The sequence below is a fragment of the Asparagus officinalis genome, chromosome 4, assembly GCF_001876935.1.
Source record: "Asparagus officinalis chromosome 4, Aspof.V1, whole genome shotgun sequence".
Taxonomy (NCBI): Eukaryota; Viridiplantae; Streptophyta; class Magnoliopsida; order Asparagales; family Asparagaceae; genus Asparagus; species Asparagus officinalis.
The window spans coordinates 39836475-39851785 of NC_033797.1; the positions used below are offsets into that span (position 1 = coordinate 39836475).

General features: G+C 41.8%; 3 protein-coding genes across 4 annotated transcripts in view; 2 read left to right on the plus strand and 1 right to left on the minus strand.

Annotated features, from left to right (window-relative positions):
* LOC109837246 (Niemann-Pick C1 protein-like) overlaps positions 1–6974 on the minus strand; it is a 66343-nt gene extending 59369 nt beyond the window's left edge. The window contains exon 1 of one of the 2 annotated variants that reach the window (XR_002246234.1): positions 6821–6974. Coding sequence is in view for 1 of the 2 variants with exons in the window: in XM_020405402.1 (XP_020260991.1) it covers positions 6821–6865 (45 nt within the window). In the remaining variant the exon portion in view is untranslated. The remainder of the gene's footprint in view (positions 1–6820) is intronic. The other variant, XM_020405402.1, reaches the window with a different exon arrangement.
* On the plus strand, positions 15–1188 carry LOC109837247. Its single transcript, XM_020405405.1, has 2 exons — positions 15–361; positions 414–1188. The coding sequence occupies exon 2, from the start codon at positions 491–493 to the stop codon at positions 932–934; it is 444 nt and encodes a 147-aa protein (XP_020260994.1). The 5' UTR covers positions 15–361; positions 414–490; the 3' UTR covers positions 935–1188.
* LOC109837248 lies at positions 12433–14268 on the plus strand. The gene is made up of 3 exons (XM_020405406.1): positions 12433–13749; positions 13834–14070; positions 14154–14268. Exons 1-3 carry the CDS (start codon positions 12458–12460, stop codon positions 14266–14268), a joined length of 1644 nt encoding a protein of 547 aa, XP_020260995.1. The 5' UTR covers positions 12433–12457.

A 15311-nucleotide genomic window follows, 5' to 3' on the forward strand; every position in this document is an offset into this window, starting at 1 on the left:
CTGAAACAGCTCCTGATCTCCCCACCTGACCGACAACCCCCTGACCCCGACCACAGACCCGAAAACAACCCCTTATCTCCTCACCTGACCGAGACCAACCCCCCTGACCCCGACCACAGACCCGACCCCTCTCTAGCCCCTGATCATAGCCGCTGCCACCTCCAAACCCCTCTCTAGCCGCTGCCACCTGCTGCGTCATGTCGGACCTAGAGTTTGGCATGGGTTCCCTCGACTCAGTCCTCGAACTGATGATAGGAAGAGTATATATCTCACATCGATGAGATATATAACTGTTTTTGGTTCTTGTTTCCTCTGAGAAACGAGAATTTGTTTGTGATCCTACTCTTGTTGTGCAGCAGAGGTGCTGAGAAACGAGAATTTGTTTGTGATCCTACTCTTGTTGTGCAGCAGAGGTGCTGCCAAAATTTTCACTGTACACAACAAGGGTCGGAAGAGAAGGTGAACGGTTGGTGGGTTTGAAGCCTGTTCGATGGAGGAGATCATCAAGAAGTTGAACCCTGCGGAGGTGTCAACTTTGATGAAGTTGATGAAGTTGTCGGCTGATGAAAACGCGACAAGACCATCGAAGAAGTTGGAGCTTCCGACCATCGATCTGAAGCTTGATGGACCGAGTACCTACCTGAGTTGGTCACGACGAGTGAGATACACCCTTGCAGGGAGGAACCTGGAGGGTTACTTGACCGGAGAGAAGACAGAACCGGATGAGGACTCGGGAGGACGAGATGAGTGGAAGTACACTCATATGTTGGTGTACATATGGCTTCTTAACTCGTTGGTCCTGACGATCGCCGCCACGGTGGATGGCATTGAGAAGGTGAAGGACGTCTGGGAGAAGTTGAGGAGGACATATGATGGAGTGGGGAATAACCTGAGGGTGTTCCAGATTAAAGGAGAGATCGACGCCACAGTCTAGGGAGAGAGGACTGTACAGGAATATGCTATAGAGCTGGAGCGCCTGTGGCTGGACTATGATCATTTTTCCCCCCGGACTAGCTGTAAGGACCCGAGATGTAAAGAACGGGAGGCCTTTCTACAGGAGAGGACTATGGTGTTTCTTAATGGATTGACATCAGAGTTCGCTCAGCGAATTGCATTACTGCTAGCTTAGCCGAAAATTCCCACGCTTGAGGAGGCTGTCTCTGCTATGATCCAGGAGGAGACTCGCATTCGGCTGCATTCCCACGCTTGAGGAGGCTGTCTCTGCTATGATCCAGGAGGAGACTCGCATTCGGCTGCAGGGGGGGACAAGTGGACCTCCGGTGGTGAAGTCAGCACTGGCAACCTCTAGCACCACTGGATCTAGGGGAGAGACTCGACAGTGCTACAACTACGGTGCGGTGGGTCATCTAAGACATGCTTGCACCAAGCCATCCAAGGAAGGAGATTCGGGTGGACGTGGATAGTTCGGAGGTCGTGGTCGTGACCGTGGGGGTCGACGAGGTGGAAGAGGAGCAGGAAATCGGGCGAATCTGATGGTAGCAGAAGAAGAAGAAGCTGAGGTGGTCTTTACAGAGGAGGATCATGCTCTCCTCACGATACTCAGAAAAAAACAGCAAGTAGCAGGGGATGGAGATTTGAGGAGTGGGACTGCGGAGGCATCCACTTCGTTCTTCGCCAGAGGCAACACTGCTACCTATGCTCATCCGACCAAATGTACTGATGACATACATGCTCTTGCTTCTATATCTCCCGACAGATCATCAGAATGGATAGTCGACTCCGGTGCGTCTCGCCATGTGACAGGTAATGCTAGTGAGTTCTCATCATATACTCAATTAGCATTGCCTGATAGTATTCAAACAGCTGATGGTACATTTCAGTCGGTGGTTAATAAGGGTACAGTCGATTGTACTGGTTCTGTAACTTTGTCCAATGTTTTGCATGCTCCTTCCTTTCCAGTCAATCTTTTGTCCATTAGTTCTATCATCCTCCAACTAAAATGCATTGTTTCTTTCGATATTCCTAAGGTGATTTTCCAGGAGAAGGGGACAGGGCGGAGACTTGGGACTGGCACATGACGTAGTGGACTGTGGTATCTGGATCGTGAATGGCTGGATTCAGCATTGGTGTCAGTCATAAAGGAAGCAGGAGTAGGATCTAAAATGAGTGCTGAAAATGAGTTAATGCTTCATCACCAGCGTTTGGGACACTCATCCTTTAGTGTTTTAGGTAGATTGTATCCTTCTTTATTTGAGAAAGCAAATAAACAGAAACTTGTGTGTGATGCATGTGAGTTTGGAAAGCTTACTAGAAGCTCTTATGTTAGTTCTGGTCATAGAAGTTCTCATGCATTTGACTTGGTACATTCAGATGTTTGGGGGCCTTGTTCCACAAGTTCTATGAATGGATACAAGTATTTTGTTACATTTATTGATTGCTTCTCTCGTGTTACTTGGTTATACCTGATGAAGAATAAGCGTGATGTGTTTGGGTGCTTCCAAAATTTCCATAGGACTGTTCAGACTCAATACGGAGCAGTGGTGAAAGTATTGAGGTCAGATAATGGGACAGAGTATACCAACAGAACCTTTGAAGAATATTTGTCAGCTCAAGGAATACATCACCAGACAACCTGTCCATACACACCAGCACAGAATGGGGTAGCGGAAAGGAAGAACAGACATCTTTTAGAGGTTGCTAGAAGCATGATGATCTCTATGAATGTCCCAGAGACATTATGGGGACAAGCAGTATTGACCGCAGCAGTGTTGATCAACAGAATGCCCTCGAGAGTGTTGGATTGGAAGTCTCCGTGTGAGATATTGAAGGGAGATAATGGTGGGATCCTTCCACTCAAGGTGTTTGGCTGTGTGTGCTTTGTGAAGGACAACAGGCCATCTGTCGGGAAGCTTGCCCCTAGAGCTGTGAAGTGCATCTTTGTGGGATATTCTGCTACTCAGAAGGGATATGTTTGCTGGAGCCCGGTGGAGAAAAGGTTGTTTGTGAGCATGAATGTGTACTTTAGAGAACTCGAGCCATATTACACCCAGAAGGTAACTTCATCCGCTGGTAACTCGCCTAATACTAGAAGTATGAGGTGAGAGGAGGAGCATGGTGAGAGATCGGTGAACAATATGGAGAAATCCATTTCTGTATCGATTCCTTGGGAGGGAGAATTGGTTGAGGAGGAGCAGGAGAATGACGAAGAAAAGGAAAATGAGACAAGAGGTGTTAGGCCTACTGTTCAGGGGGAGCTACTAACCTATAGTAGGAAGGGCAAGCAAATTGCAGGAACAGTACCTACAGTGTCACTAGTGCTGCCAAGTCTCTTACCAATGCCTGCCCCGACTCCTGAAACACCTACACCACCATCAGTTTCATCCCAAGATGATAACATTCCTACTGATAACATTCCTCTCCCTACTAATAACATTCCTCTCCCTACTCCTCCCACACCAATATCAGTACGGAGGACCACTCGTAGTAATACAGGAAATCCTCCCGATAGATATGGTTGGGATCTTGCCCAATTTATATCATATTCTAACATCCACCCTGTACATGGGGCATTCATTGCATCATTGGACTCTGTTACTGTACCTAACAATTGGCAGGTTGCTAAGAAGGACCCAAAGTGGAAAGCGGCTATGCACGAGGAGCTAGGAGCTCTAGAGAAGAACCGCACTTGGGAGCTAGAAAACTATCAGAAGAAAAAAGAGCAGTTGGATGCGAGTGGGTCTTCACTGTGAAGCAGAATCCAGATGGACAAGTTAAGCGCTATAAGGCTCGTCTGGTGGCAAAAGGGTATAGTCAGACATATGACATCGATTATGATGAGACCTTTACACCGGTTGCGAAGATGAGCACTGTTCGGACCTTAATCTCTCTAGTAGTAAATGGTGGATGAAAGCTACACCAACTAGATGTGAAGAATGCATTTCTTCATGGAGATCTAGTGGAGGAGGTATACATGGAGATACCACCAGGATTCAGTACAGATCAGACAGTGGGAAAGGTCTGCAGATTGAAGAAGTCTCTCTATGGACTGAAGCAGTCTCTTCGTGCTTGGTTTGACAGATTCAGAAGGGCTATGATTGGTATGGGGTATCAACAAATCAACGCCGACCATACAGTGTTCTTTCGACGGAGTGGAGGCCATATTACCATACTTGCAGTATATGTGGATGATATGATTATTACAGGGGATGATGAGAAGGAGATTGCCCAACTCAAAATGAGACTAGGTAAGGAATTCGAGGTGAAAGATCTTGGCTTGCTTCGATACTTTCTTGGAATAGACTTTATTGGAATAGAGATAGCTCGAGGAACGGAGGGAATCGTTCTATCCCAGAGAAAGTATGCACTGGATCTTCTCAAAGAGACAGGGATGTTAGGGTGCAAACCTGTAACTACACCGATCGACCAGAAGTTCAAGCTAGGTGCTGAGGCTGGAGAACTAGTTGATCGTGACAGATACCAGAGATTGGTGGGAAGGCTGATCTATTTGAGTCACACACGTCCTGATATCTCTTTTGCAGTGAGCGTGGTGAGTCGCTACATGCACGATCCGAGGAAGGGTCATATGGACGTTGTGTACCAGATTCTGAGATATTTAAAGAGTGCCCCCGGAAAGGGGCTGATATTCAGAAAGAATGGACTTGTGAGCATCGAGGGTTATTGCGACTCTGATTAGGCTAGCTGTGCTGATGACAGGAGATCCACCTCAGGATATTGTATCTTTATAGGAGGCAACTTGGTCTCGTGGAAAAACAAGAAGCAATCGGTGGTAGCGAGGTCAACAGCTGAAGCAGAGTATAGAGCCATGGCTTTAGGAGTTGCAGAGTTGTTGTGGTTGAAGAGTATGTTGGTAGAGCTGAAACTGGATCAAGGAGCCAAGATGAAGCTGTGGTGTGATAACAAGTCAGCCATCAGTATCGCTAACAACCCAGCACAGCATGATAGAACCCAACACATCGAGATCGATAGGTTCTTCATCAAAGAGAAATTGGACAATGAACTACTGGAGTTGAGTCATGTTCCAACTAAGGATCAGGCAGCAGATTGTCTGACTAAAGGACTTAGTTCGTTAGATATGATTAGAGGATGTGACAAGATGGGCTTAGTGAATATCTTTCGCCCATCTTGAGGAGGAGTGTTGACATATGAGTAATATGTAGGGACTTATTTGTAAGTTGTATTTTGTAGGGGCCTATATAAGCCCAAGAGATTGCATAATAAGATTAGGGTTTTCACATTCTTTAGCACCACTAGGGAATTGCTGCATGAAAACAATCACCATGCTTAGTTAAAGATTGTTGTTTTTGAACTCAACTCTTGCACAAACATTTGTATCTCTCTTCTGCATATTGAAATTGATATCTAGCTACAGAGTTCCACTGATTTCAGTCCGCTGCATTGATTCACTCACCCCCCAAAAAAAAATCCCACCCTACCCCCACCCAACCAACCAAAAAAGGGCAAAAAACTCAGTTTAACTGATATAGAGAAACAGTCAGAAACCAGCTAGAAGGCTTAACTTATGTGTCCTCCTTCTTTTGGTCCCAATTAATAAATGCTAAGAGAAGACGATATAGCTGCATGGTCCACAATACAGTTAGACATCAAAAGCAAAACAAGATTCTCCATACATCAGCTCAAATATTAATAAAACATCCTTAAATTTGTGAAATTGATGTCTACAAAGCAGAAATAAACTTCAAAGTCCCTCTTAAATTCTCCGCCAGAGATACTAAGCATAATGACATACACCCTTGGTTTCTCTTGTCTAATAGCTCTTCAGAACTTGAGTTTCACAATAGTCTAGAGATTGCAGATGCTCAGTATCCAGCACTCTTGGAATATGCAAACAAATTAAACTTTTTAAGAACATTTCTTGAAGCAGGTGAATGTTAAGTAGTTTCACATGAACTCGGAAGCAAACTTCTACTTCATGGAAGTCTCCTAAAAGTTCTCATCAAACATCACATTTACTTCTCGCTTCCAGCAATCTAACTGAATTTTGAAACAGGAATCTGTCCACTTTGTTGTGGCAAAGTTAAGAGCAAACTTATCGAATCCTTTCAAAATTAAAGAGAAAAGAAATACTATAAACCTCCTCTAGGATTACTAGTTTAAGCCATCTAATAAAGAATATAACCAAATTAGATATTGAAAATTCCTTGCAGAAATGAATTGAATACTAATCAGAACTCCTCTCGAAAAGATCAAAACAGAAAGGGAAAATTTTCAATTAGCAGAATTTCCTAAAGCATTCAAAGATAAATTAATATGAAAACAGGACGCACATTGCAAAAGCAAACAGAATCCCGAATTGGCATCAAGAAAGAACAACCTACTAATGTTCAGGAAACTAGAACCTAACGATTTAGATATTAACAGAAACTAAAAGAATTAAAAGAGCTAAATTCCCCAAAGCCCCTTAATAGCTACTCTAAGCAAGAAACAAGAAGCATATTAAAGTCAAACGTCTAGCGAAGAATTAACTAGAATCAAATTACTCAGAGATTGATAAAACAAAAAAAATGGAAAGATATTGACAATCAAAAACCATGAAGCACCTGAATTTACAATTTTGCTCAAGAAAAGATGCATTAAAGTCCAAAAGAATCTATTGCAATTAGAATCAAAGAACAAAAATCCATGGAATGAACAGGATCAATTACAGAATCCTCATCAAATATGAGGAAAATATCATCCATAGCACTCAAATTACTAATCCACATCGATCTACAGAGTTCTCGCTGCAATGAGTCGAGTCCAATTACTAATCTAAGCAATCAAAACCAACCGTATTAAAAGATGACGAGGATTAAAAGGAAAAAAGCCCTAGATTTCTTGCCTGAATCAAACAAAAAATCGCGAGCAGAAGACGCGCTCTCGCCATCGCAAGAACCCAGCGTTGCAAGTGTGAAACGAGAGGGGTAAGCGTGAGGAAGTATGAAAGAGAAAGCGAGAGTAGAGTAAAGAGTAACCGCCATTTATAATCTCTCTTTCTATATTAGGGTGACGTCACCCCGTCGTTGGCAAAGCTCAGGAGAAGCGAAGAGAGCGGGATGCTTAGTTGGGAGTGGATTATCTGGGTAGAAATGACGCAAATGCCCCTGGGAGTTTCGAACAACCTGGGATTATTCTGGACACGTGGAAGCGTCAGCGGATGGTAACCGGTGACGGTGATTTTTGAGGTGCGGTTACACGACCTTATCAACGATGATCGTCTTATGAAACGGGTAGGGTTGTTGTTTGACAGGATCCTCCAGCTAATCCGTTGAGATTTGGCTTAGTCGTCAATTTTAAAACTTTTTTTTAAAATATTGAGAAGGAAAAAAAAAAATTCCATATGATAAATAGGGTTCAGATCCTATCATAACATCCTAAGTAAAAAATTATGAACCACGTAGAGAGCAGAGAATTATTCAAACTGTCCTCATGCTTGATATCTGAATCGCTAAAAACTTCTATATGGTACAAAATATTCTTATAAGACTCAAACTCTAATTTATACATAATATTATAAGTAGCCTTGTAGCCATTGTAAATGTTATCCTACCCCTAAATTGTATTAATCCCCTAATTTTAACTCTCAAGTTAATAGGGTATTCTCATTTCATTCTACTAAAGCTAGGATGATAAGCTGGATTAGAAGGCGATTATTCTGGATGACGTGGAGTTAAATAGGATTAGAATGATAATTTAGAATGTTACGTGAGATTCGGAATGATTGTGAAATATTCTAAGCAGTTCATTACCTTGCTGGCTTCCTATAGCTCATAGTAGGCGGCCCACTACTATACAGTTGATGGGTCCCTGAGACTACAAACTTTCTTCGTGGGCCCAAGGCAATAGCCGTGTAAAATTGCAAGTGGCAATAAATTCTAAGCTATGAAGAAATTTTGCTGAAGAGGAGGAGAATCAAACAATCATCAATTAAGTTGCCTACCGAACTTTGTTGCTCATTTAAATTTACTAGTTGGATTGCACGTGATAATTTTTAATTTATTCTTTTATTATTGATTCATTTTATTAAGATTTATTTAATTTAAACCCAATGTCAAACATATGGATAGAATTTAAGAATTCAAAAGGATTGAATAATGGAATTATATTTAGGTATCAACTGGGTGATAATAGATTGTTTGCATCCTTAACAATAGAAAACAATGAATAATTTTATAAAAGAATTTTATTTGATACACAACATTGAGTTTACCAATGCTACCTATATACAGATGACAGTAGACGACCTATTTAATCATAATAATCCAATATAAATGTTACTAAAATAGTAGCATCAATTTTTTGCTTTAGTCCTACTTACTTCTATCATTGTAAATGTTATCCTACCCCTAAATTGTATTAATCCCCTAATTTTAACTCTCAAGTTAATAGGGTATTCTCATTTCATTCTACTAAAGCTAGGATGATAAGCTGGATTAGAAGGCGATTATTCTGGATGACGTGGAGTTAAATAGGATTAGAATGATAATTTAGAATGTTACGTGTGATTCGGAATGATTGTGAAATATTCTAAGCAGTTCATTACCTTGCTGGCTTCCTATAGCTCATAGTAGGCGGCCCACTACTATACAGTTGATGGGTCCCTGAGACTACAAACTTTCTTCGTGGGCCCAAGGCAATAGCAGTGTAAAATTGCAAGTGGCAACAAATTCTAAGCTATGAAGAAATTTTGCTGAAGAGGAGGAGAATCAAACAATCATCAATTAAGTTGCCTACCGAACTTGTTGCTCATTTAAATTTATTTTATTTTAACAAAAGATCTTGATGCGGTTTGGACCTTCAGTGCTAATCCTTCGGTTTTACCATTGGTCCAATAGATAAAATCCTAATCTTTAAATTCTAAATCAAGAAGTTATTCATCTCAAAATCAAGCCTACCTGTTGGTTGCCTTAGGTCAAAATTAATACCAACGATAAATTGAGGGGGGGGGGTGGGTGTTCAAATTGGGACTATATGCAATTTGTGTGGCAAGAAGAAGAAGAGTATCATGCACGGCATTGTAGATTTATTACATCTATATGGAGGTCTTTTTAATACAGGTTAAAGATTCCGAAAGTTTTAGAACTTGAATCTATGAAGCATACACTAGTAGAAAAACTAGCAATCTAGACGGAACAAACTAGACGGAATTTTTTTCCGTCTAGTTTGGGTCAAACTAGACGGAATTAATTCCGTCTAGTTTGTTCCGTCTAGGTTGCAACAAACTAGACGGAAATTTCCGTCTAGGTTGTTAATCTAGACGGAAAAGTCAACCTAGACGGAAATTCCGTCTAGGTTGTCTCAACCTAGACGGAAATTTCTGTCTAGGTTAAAGGTCAACCTAGACGGAAATTTCTGTCTAGGTTAAAGGTCAACCTAGACGGAAATTCCGTCTAGGTTGACTAGTCAACCTAGACGGCATTTCCGTCTAGGTTGAGGCAACCTAGACGGAATTTCCGTCTAGGTTGGACGGCATTTCCGTCTAGGTTGAGGCAACCTAGACGGAATTTCCGTCTAGGTTATGACAAACCTGGTCGACATCTATCCAAGTATAGTCCAGAAGCGCGCAAGCTCATGGAAAAGCAGGGCTACGATTTCACACTCGGAGAAGGTTTATACTTCGATCGAGGTCCTCGTAATCCAGCCAAAGCAGTATATGTACCAAAAGGTAAACCTGAGGATTATTATAAATATGGGCGAGGCTTAGGTTATGTTTCATCAGATGACGAATGTGGTTGGCAAATTATCGATCAAATTGCTAACAAAGCCAAGAAGGGATACTCTCCCGATGCTTCAGAGTGGGACTCCGATACAAGTCTGGGAGAAGTTTTCAAAACCCTAATGGCGAACATGACTACAGCTGATCCATCCACCATGGAAGACGACGATCAAATGCCAACATGGGAAGACCCGTGGGTTCACCATCTGAATATGCAATATGGCGATAGGTTCGAGCAAAGAGAACCACCCACTGAAGATAAAATAGTCCAGATTAACATGGGTGATGAGGCCAACCCAAAGCCTATATTCATCAGCGACAGTCTTCCCCCAGATGAGAAGGAGGAATTGATTGCTCTCATCAGGGAATATATCGACGTCTTCGCATGGAATTATGAAGACATGCCAGGGCTCGACCCCAATGTCGCAATGCACCGCCTCGATATCAAGCCGGATGCCAAACCTGTCAAGCAACAGCAAAGACGGTTTCGTCCGCAGATTATGGAAGCCATTGAGGCAGAGGTTAAGAAGTTGATCGAATCAGGATTTATCCGAGAGGAACAACATCCAGACTGGTTAGCCAACATCGTTCCCGTCATGAAGAAGAATGGCAAAATCAGGATTTGCATCGACTTCAGGAACCTGAATGAAGCATGTCCGAAAGACGATTTCCCTCTCCCGATCACGGATGTCATTATCGACAATACATGTGGATTTGAGAGGATGTCCTTCATGGATGGATTTTCGGGATATAACCAGATCAAGATGCATCCAGAGGATGAGAAGCATACGGCGTTTAGAACACCCCTCGGCGTCTTCTGCTATACGGTGATGCCTTTCGGTCTGAAGAATGCCGGTGCCACATACCAGCGAGCGATGACTAAGATTTTCCAAGAACATCTCAGGAAAACAGTCGAATGCTACGTTGATGATTTGGTTGTGAAAAGCCGCAACAAGGAAGATCACATCAAGGATTTGAAGACGATGTTCGATCTCATGAGGAGTCATCAATTGAAGATGAACCCCACTAAATCATTCCTTGGAATGTCCAGCGGAAAATTCCTGGGATTCGTCGTCACCACTAAAGGTATTCATATCGATCCCGATAAGGTGAAGGCGATACATGAACTGCAACCTCCTAGAAACCTAAGAGAGCTCAGAGGATTGCAAGGGCGTTTAGCTTATATCCGGCGTTTCATCTCAAATCTTTCTGGGAAGTGCCAACCGTTCTCTAAGCTGAACAAGAAAGGGGTATCATTTATCTGGGATGATGCCTGCCAAAAAGCGTTCGAAGATATCAAAACATATCTGGCGAACCCTCCTGTTCTCGTTGCACCGAAATCTGGTAAACCGTTCTTGATTTATCTCAAGGCGATGAACCACTCGATAAGTGCCTTACTAGCGCAAGACGATGATAACGGTCACGAACAGGCAGTTTATTACCTAAGTCGGACTTTGGTAGGCGCAGAGTCTCGATATCCGATGATAGAGAAAGAATGCCTCGCATTGGTGTTCGCAATGCAAAAGATGCGGCATTACCTGGTGGGACAGACGATCTACGTTATCTCCAATGTTAATCCAGTACGGGTGTTTATGACGCAACCGGCCTCTATGAATTGGCGGCTAGCGAAGTGGGCCCTTCTCTTGTCCTGGGCCCTTCTCTTATCCCAGTATGATTTGCACTTCAAACAGCAGAAGTCAATCAAAGGGCAGGCGATTTGTGATCTTTTGGCGGCAAACCCGACCACAGATACGGCAGAAGTGTATGATGACTTGCCGGATGAAACCCACGAGGTTAACACTACATCACACCAGCAAGTATGACAATTATATTTTGATGGTGCTTCAAGAGCAGTTAATAGAGTAATAACCCCGGGGTGTCCTACAGTTTCCTCTGGAGTTGGAGTAGTCTTAATCTCCCCGGGAAAGCATGTAATGCCCCGAGCTTATTCATTGACTGATCCGTGTTCCAATAACGTGGCCGAGTACAATGCACTTCTCATTGGACTCAGTTTCGCCAAAGAGCTGGGGGTCGAATATCTTGAAGCTTTTGGAGATTCGCAATTGATAGTCAACCAAGTTCGCGGTGAGTATGAAGTCAGGAATCAAGACCTGATCCCGTACCACCAGGAAGCCATCAAAATGGCAGAATCTTTCGAAGAATTCTTCATCGAATATATCCCTCGTCTCCAGAACGCTTATGCAGACGCACTGGCGGCACTAGCAGTATCACTGGCACAGCCTCCCGAAGCTGAGCTGTTAGTCACAGTACGGACGCATCAACTCTGCGTACCCATATACAGTACGGAGATTGAAGAAGAAGAGGATAGAAACGTGAACGCCAAAGAGGTGAATTCAACTCAAATTGGGTCTGAGTCCCGAGATTGGCGTTTTCCCATCATTGACTACGTCCAGTATGGTATTCTGCCAGAAGACGTAAAAGAAAGGGAATCAATTCGCCGAAGAGCGCCAAGATTCTTTTATAATGCCGAGACCCATACGTTATACCGTAGGGGATACGATGGTTTATTACTCCGATGCCTTTCGAACAAAGAAGCAGAAGAAGTTCTTAAGGAAGCACACGCAGGAGAATGTGGTGCGCATCAGCTCGGTCCTAAACTGTATGATCGCATCAGAAGGATGGGATACTATTGGCCCACAATAGTTCGTGACGCAATCGAATACGCACGAGAATGCCACGCTTGCCAGATACATGCGAATTATATGCATGAGCTCTGGTTGGTCTACTTGGCCAGTTGTACTAATGCCATATAATTTACCTCCATTGCTTTGTATGAAACAGCCATTTATGATACTTTCATTACTGATACCCGGTAAACATGCACCTGGAAATGATATTGATGTTTACTTAGAGCCTCTAATTGATGAGCTGAAACAACTATGGTCTGAGGGTATTGTAACATATGATGCCCATTTAAAAGAATCGTTTAGATTACGTGCTATTCTATTATGGACGATTAATGATTTTCCAGCCTATGCTAATCTGTCTGGGTATTCCACAAAGGGAAAGTGTGCTTGTCCTGTATGTGGTCCGGAATTTGAAGCTCTTCAATTACCACATAGCCGAAAGAGTTGTTATTGGTTTAATCGAAGGTGGTTGCCCTTGAGTCATAAGTACAGAAAATTATCAGCTAAGTTTGATGGCACAGTTGAGAAAAGAATGAAGCCGCGTCAACTCACAGGTACTGAGATCGTTCAATTACTTGAGGGGTTTCCAAAAGTTGTGTTTGGGAAAAAACGCTATTCTAAATTTAGCCCGCTCAGAGTAAGAGATTATTTAAAGTCAAAAAGGCCACTGAAGCGTAAGCGAAAGGTCCGGAAAATGCAAGTTGAGGAAGAAGACCAAAAATTACCTAGAGGATGGACTAAATTTAGTATCTTCTTTCAGCTACCTTATTGGCAAAATCTTAAAATCCGCCACAACTTAGATGTCATGCATATTGAGAAAAATATATGTGATAACATAGTATCAACTCTCCTACAAGATGCAAACAAGTCGAAGGATGATCTACGGGCGCGCCAAGATCTGACTGCTTTGAATATCCGAAATGATTTGCAAGCTCAAGATGTTGGACTTAAAAAATTAAAGTTGCCTCCGTCTCGTGTTACACTGACAAATGAGCAGATGCAACGATTTTGTGAAATTCTCAAATCAGTAAAGTCTCCGGATGGTTACTCTGCTAACATTTCAAATAATGTCCAAGTGCAAGAGCGAAAACTCTTAGGTCTGAAGACCCATGATTATCACGTTCTTCTCCATCAATTGCTTCCTGTTGCAATCCGTAACAATATGGATAAAGAAGCGTCGAAGATTATTATTGAGTATTGTGGGTTTTTCAGAAAATTATGCTCTAAAGTCATAGATGTAGATGAATTTAAAAAACTTGAAGCTGAGGTCCGAGTTACTCTATGCAATATGGAAGTAATATTCCCTCCTTCTTTTTTTACGGTTATGGTCCATCTTACCCAGCATCTTGCAAGAGAGGCTAGAATCGCCGGACCTGTTACTTATCGTTGGATGTATCCGATTGAGAGGTAAATTATATTTTTTTTGCATTCATTACTTGTATATGCGTTTTTGAAATTACCGTGCTAATAATTAGTTATTTTGATTCTAAGATACTTGGGCTCCATGAAACATAATGTTCGCAATCGAGCTCGTCCAGAAGGCTCGATAGCTGAAGGATACGTGGCAAATGAATGCTTTATTTTTGCATCACGTTACATGCGCCAGAAGAAAACCACGGCTCAAGTACCAGATAAGGAGAGAAAGCGTGAAAAATATCCGAGATCTCTCTTAGAACAAATTCATGCATATGTGCTGGAAAACCTTGATATGTTCGCAGACTATCGAAGGTAACAAATAACACCAGAAATATAGATGAGACTATTCATTTTACATAATGTTCGCAATGCAAACTTATATATTGTTTATGTAGGCGACATTTGGAGAAGCTTAAGAATGAAACAACCGGTAGGAATGCAGCGCATAATATTCAGAAAAGACATAGGAAAGAATTTTCTGATTGGTTAAGATTTGATGTAAGTATTTAACAATTAATTTATGAACATTCATAATATAACATCCCCTAAATATTCTGAAATTTTTTGTCTTAGGTTGATAAATCACTTCTTGATGGTACTACGTTACCAGATGAAATTATTATACATGCACAACGCCCTTATTATGAAGTGAGACGTTATAATGAGCATTTGGTCAATGGATATAAATTTCGAACGCTAGAGACTGATGATAGGAGGGTAACTCAGAACAGTGGGGTCATGGGCTTGTTTGCTCAAGAATGTTTTTCAAGTACAAGAGATCAGAACCCAATTCTAGCTGACATACTATATTATGGCCAATTAGAAGATATTGTTGAGGTAATTTACGGGTTTGGTAAACCAAAACAATGTACTTACACGATGTTCAAGGTTCGGTGGTGTCCTGCAAAAAAGCAAAAGGATCATTATGGATTTACACTTGTCAATCTCCATCGAGAAGTATATACGGATGAGAAATTCATTTTTGCAGAACAAGCTGATCAGTGCTTCTTCGTGAGAGATCCGAATGTCATATCTGATTGGGTGGTTTTGTACAAGGAGCCAAGATCTGTTGTTCTACCTAATAACAATGAAAAAAATATTGAAGAAAGTGAATATAATTATAGTGAACCAATTGGTTCATCTGATGATGTTTGGCAAGAATTCTCTTACGCACAGAATGTGGCGTTGGATGTAGGTATGTAATATATATGTTACACTGCATTAAAGTTTTTTAGCTAATCATAATAAGAACAATGCATTTCATAATAACTTATCTCATGAGCATGTATATTTTTTTTCTTAACTATGTTAATAATTGAATTTGCAGATGAGGAGTATTAGGAGACTCTTTGACCAAGCGGGTGATCGATCACGTAGTATCACCCCTGGTAGTGGTGCTGATGATACACCACAATCTCCGGATGCACGTATAAAAATTAATTAATACTTTAATATATTTTATCAATTATTAATTATCTAGCTAATAGTGATCATTTGGCCCTGATGCAGTACCATCTCCGGGTTATTCATCACCTGGCCCCTCTGATGCAGTA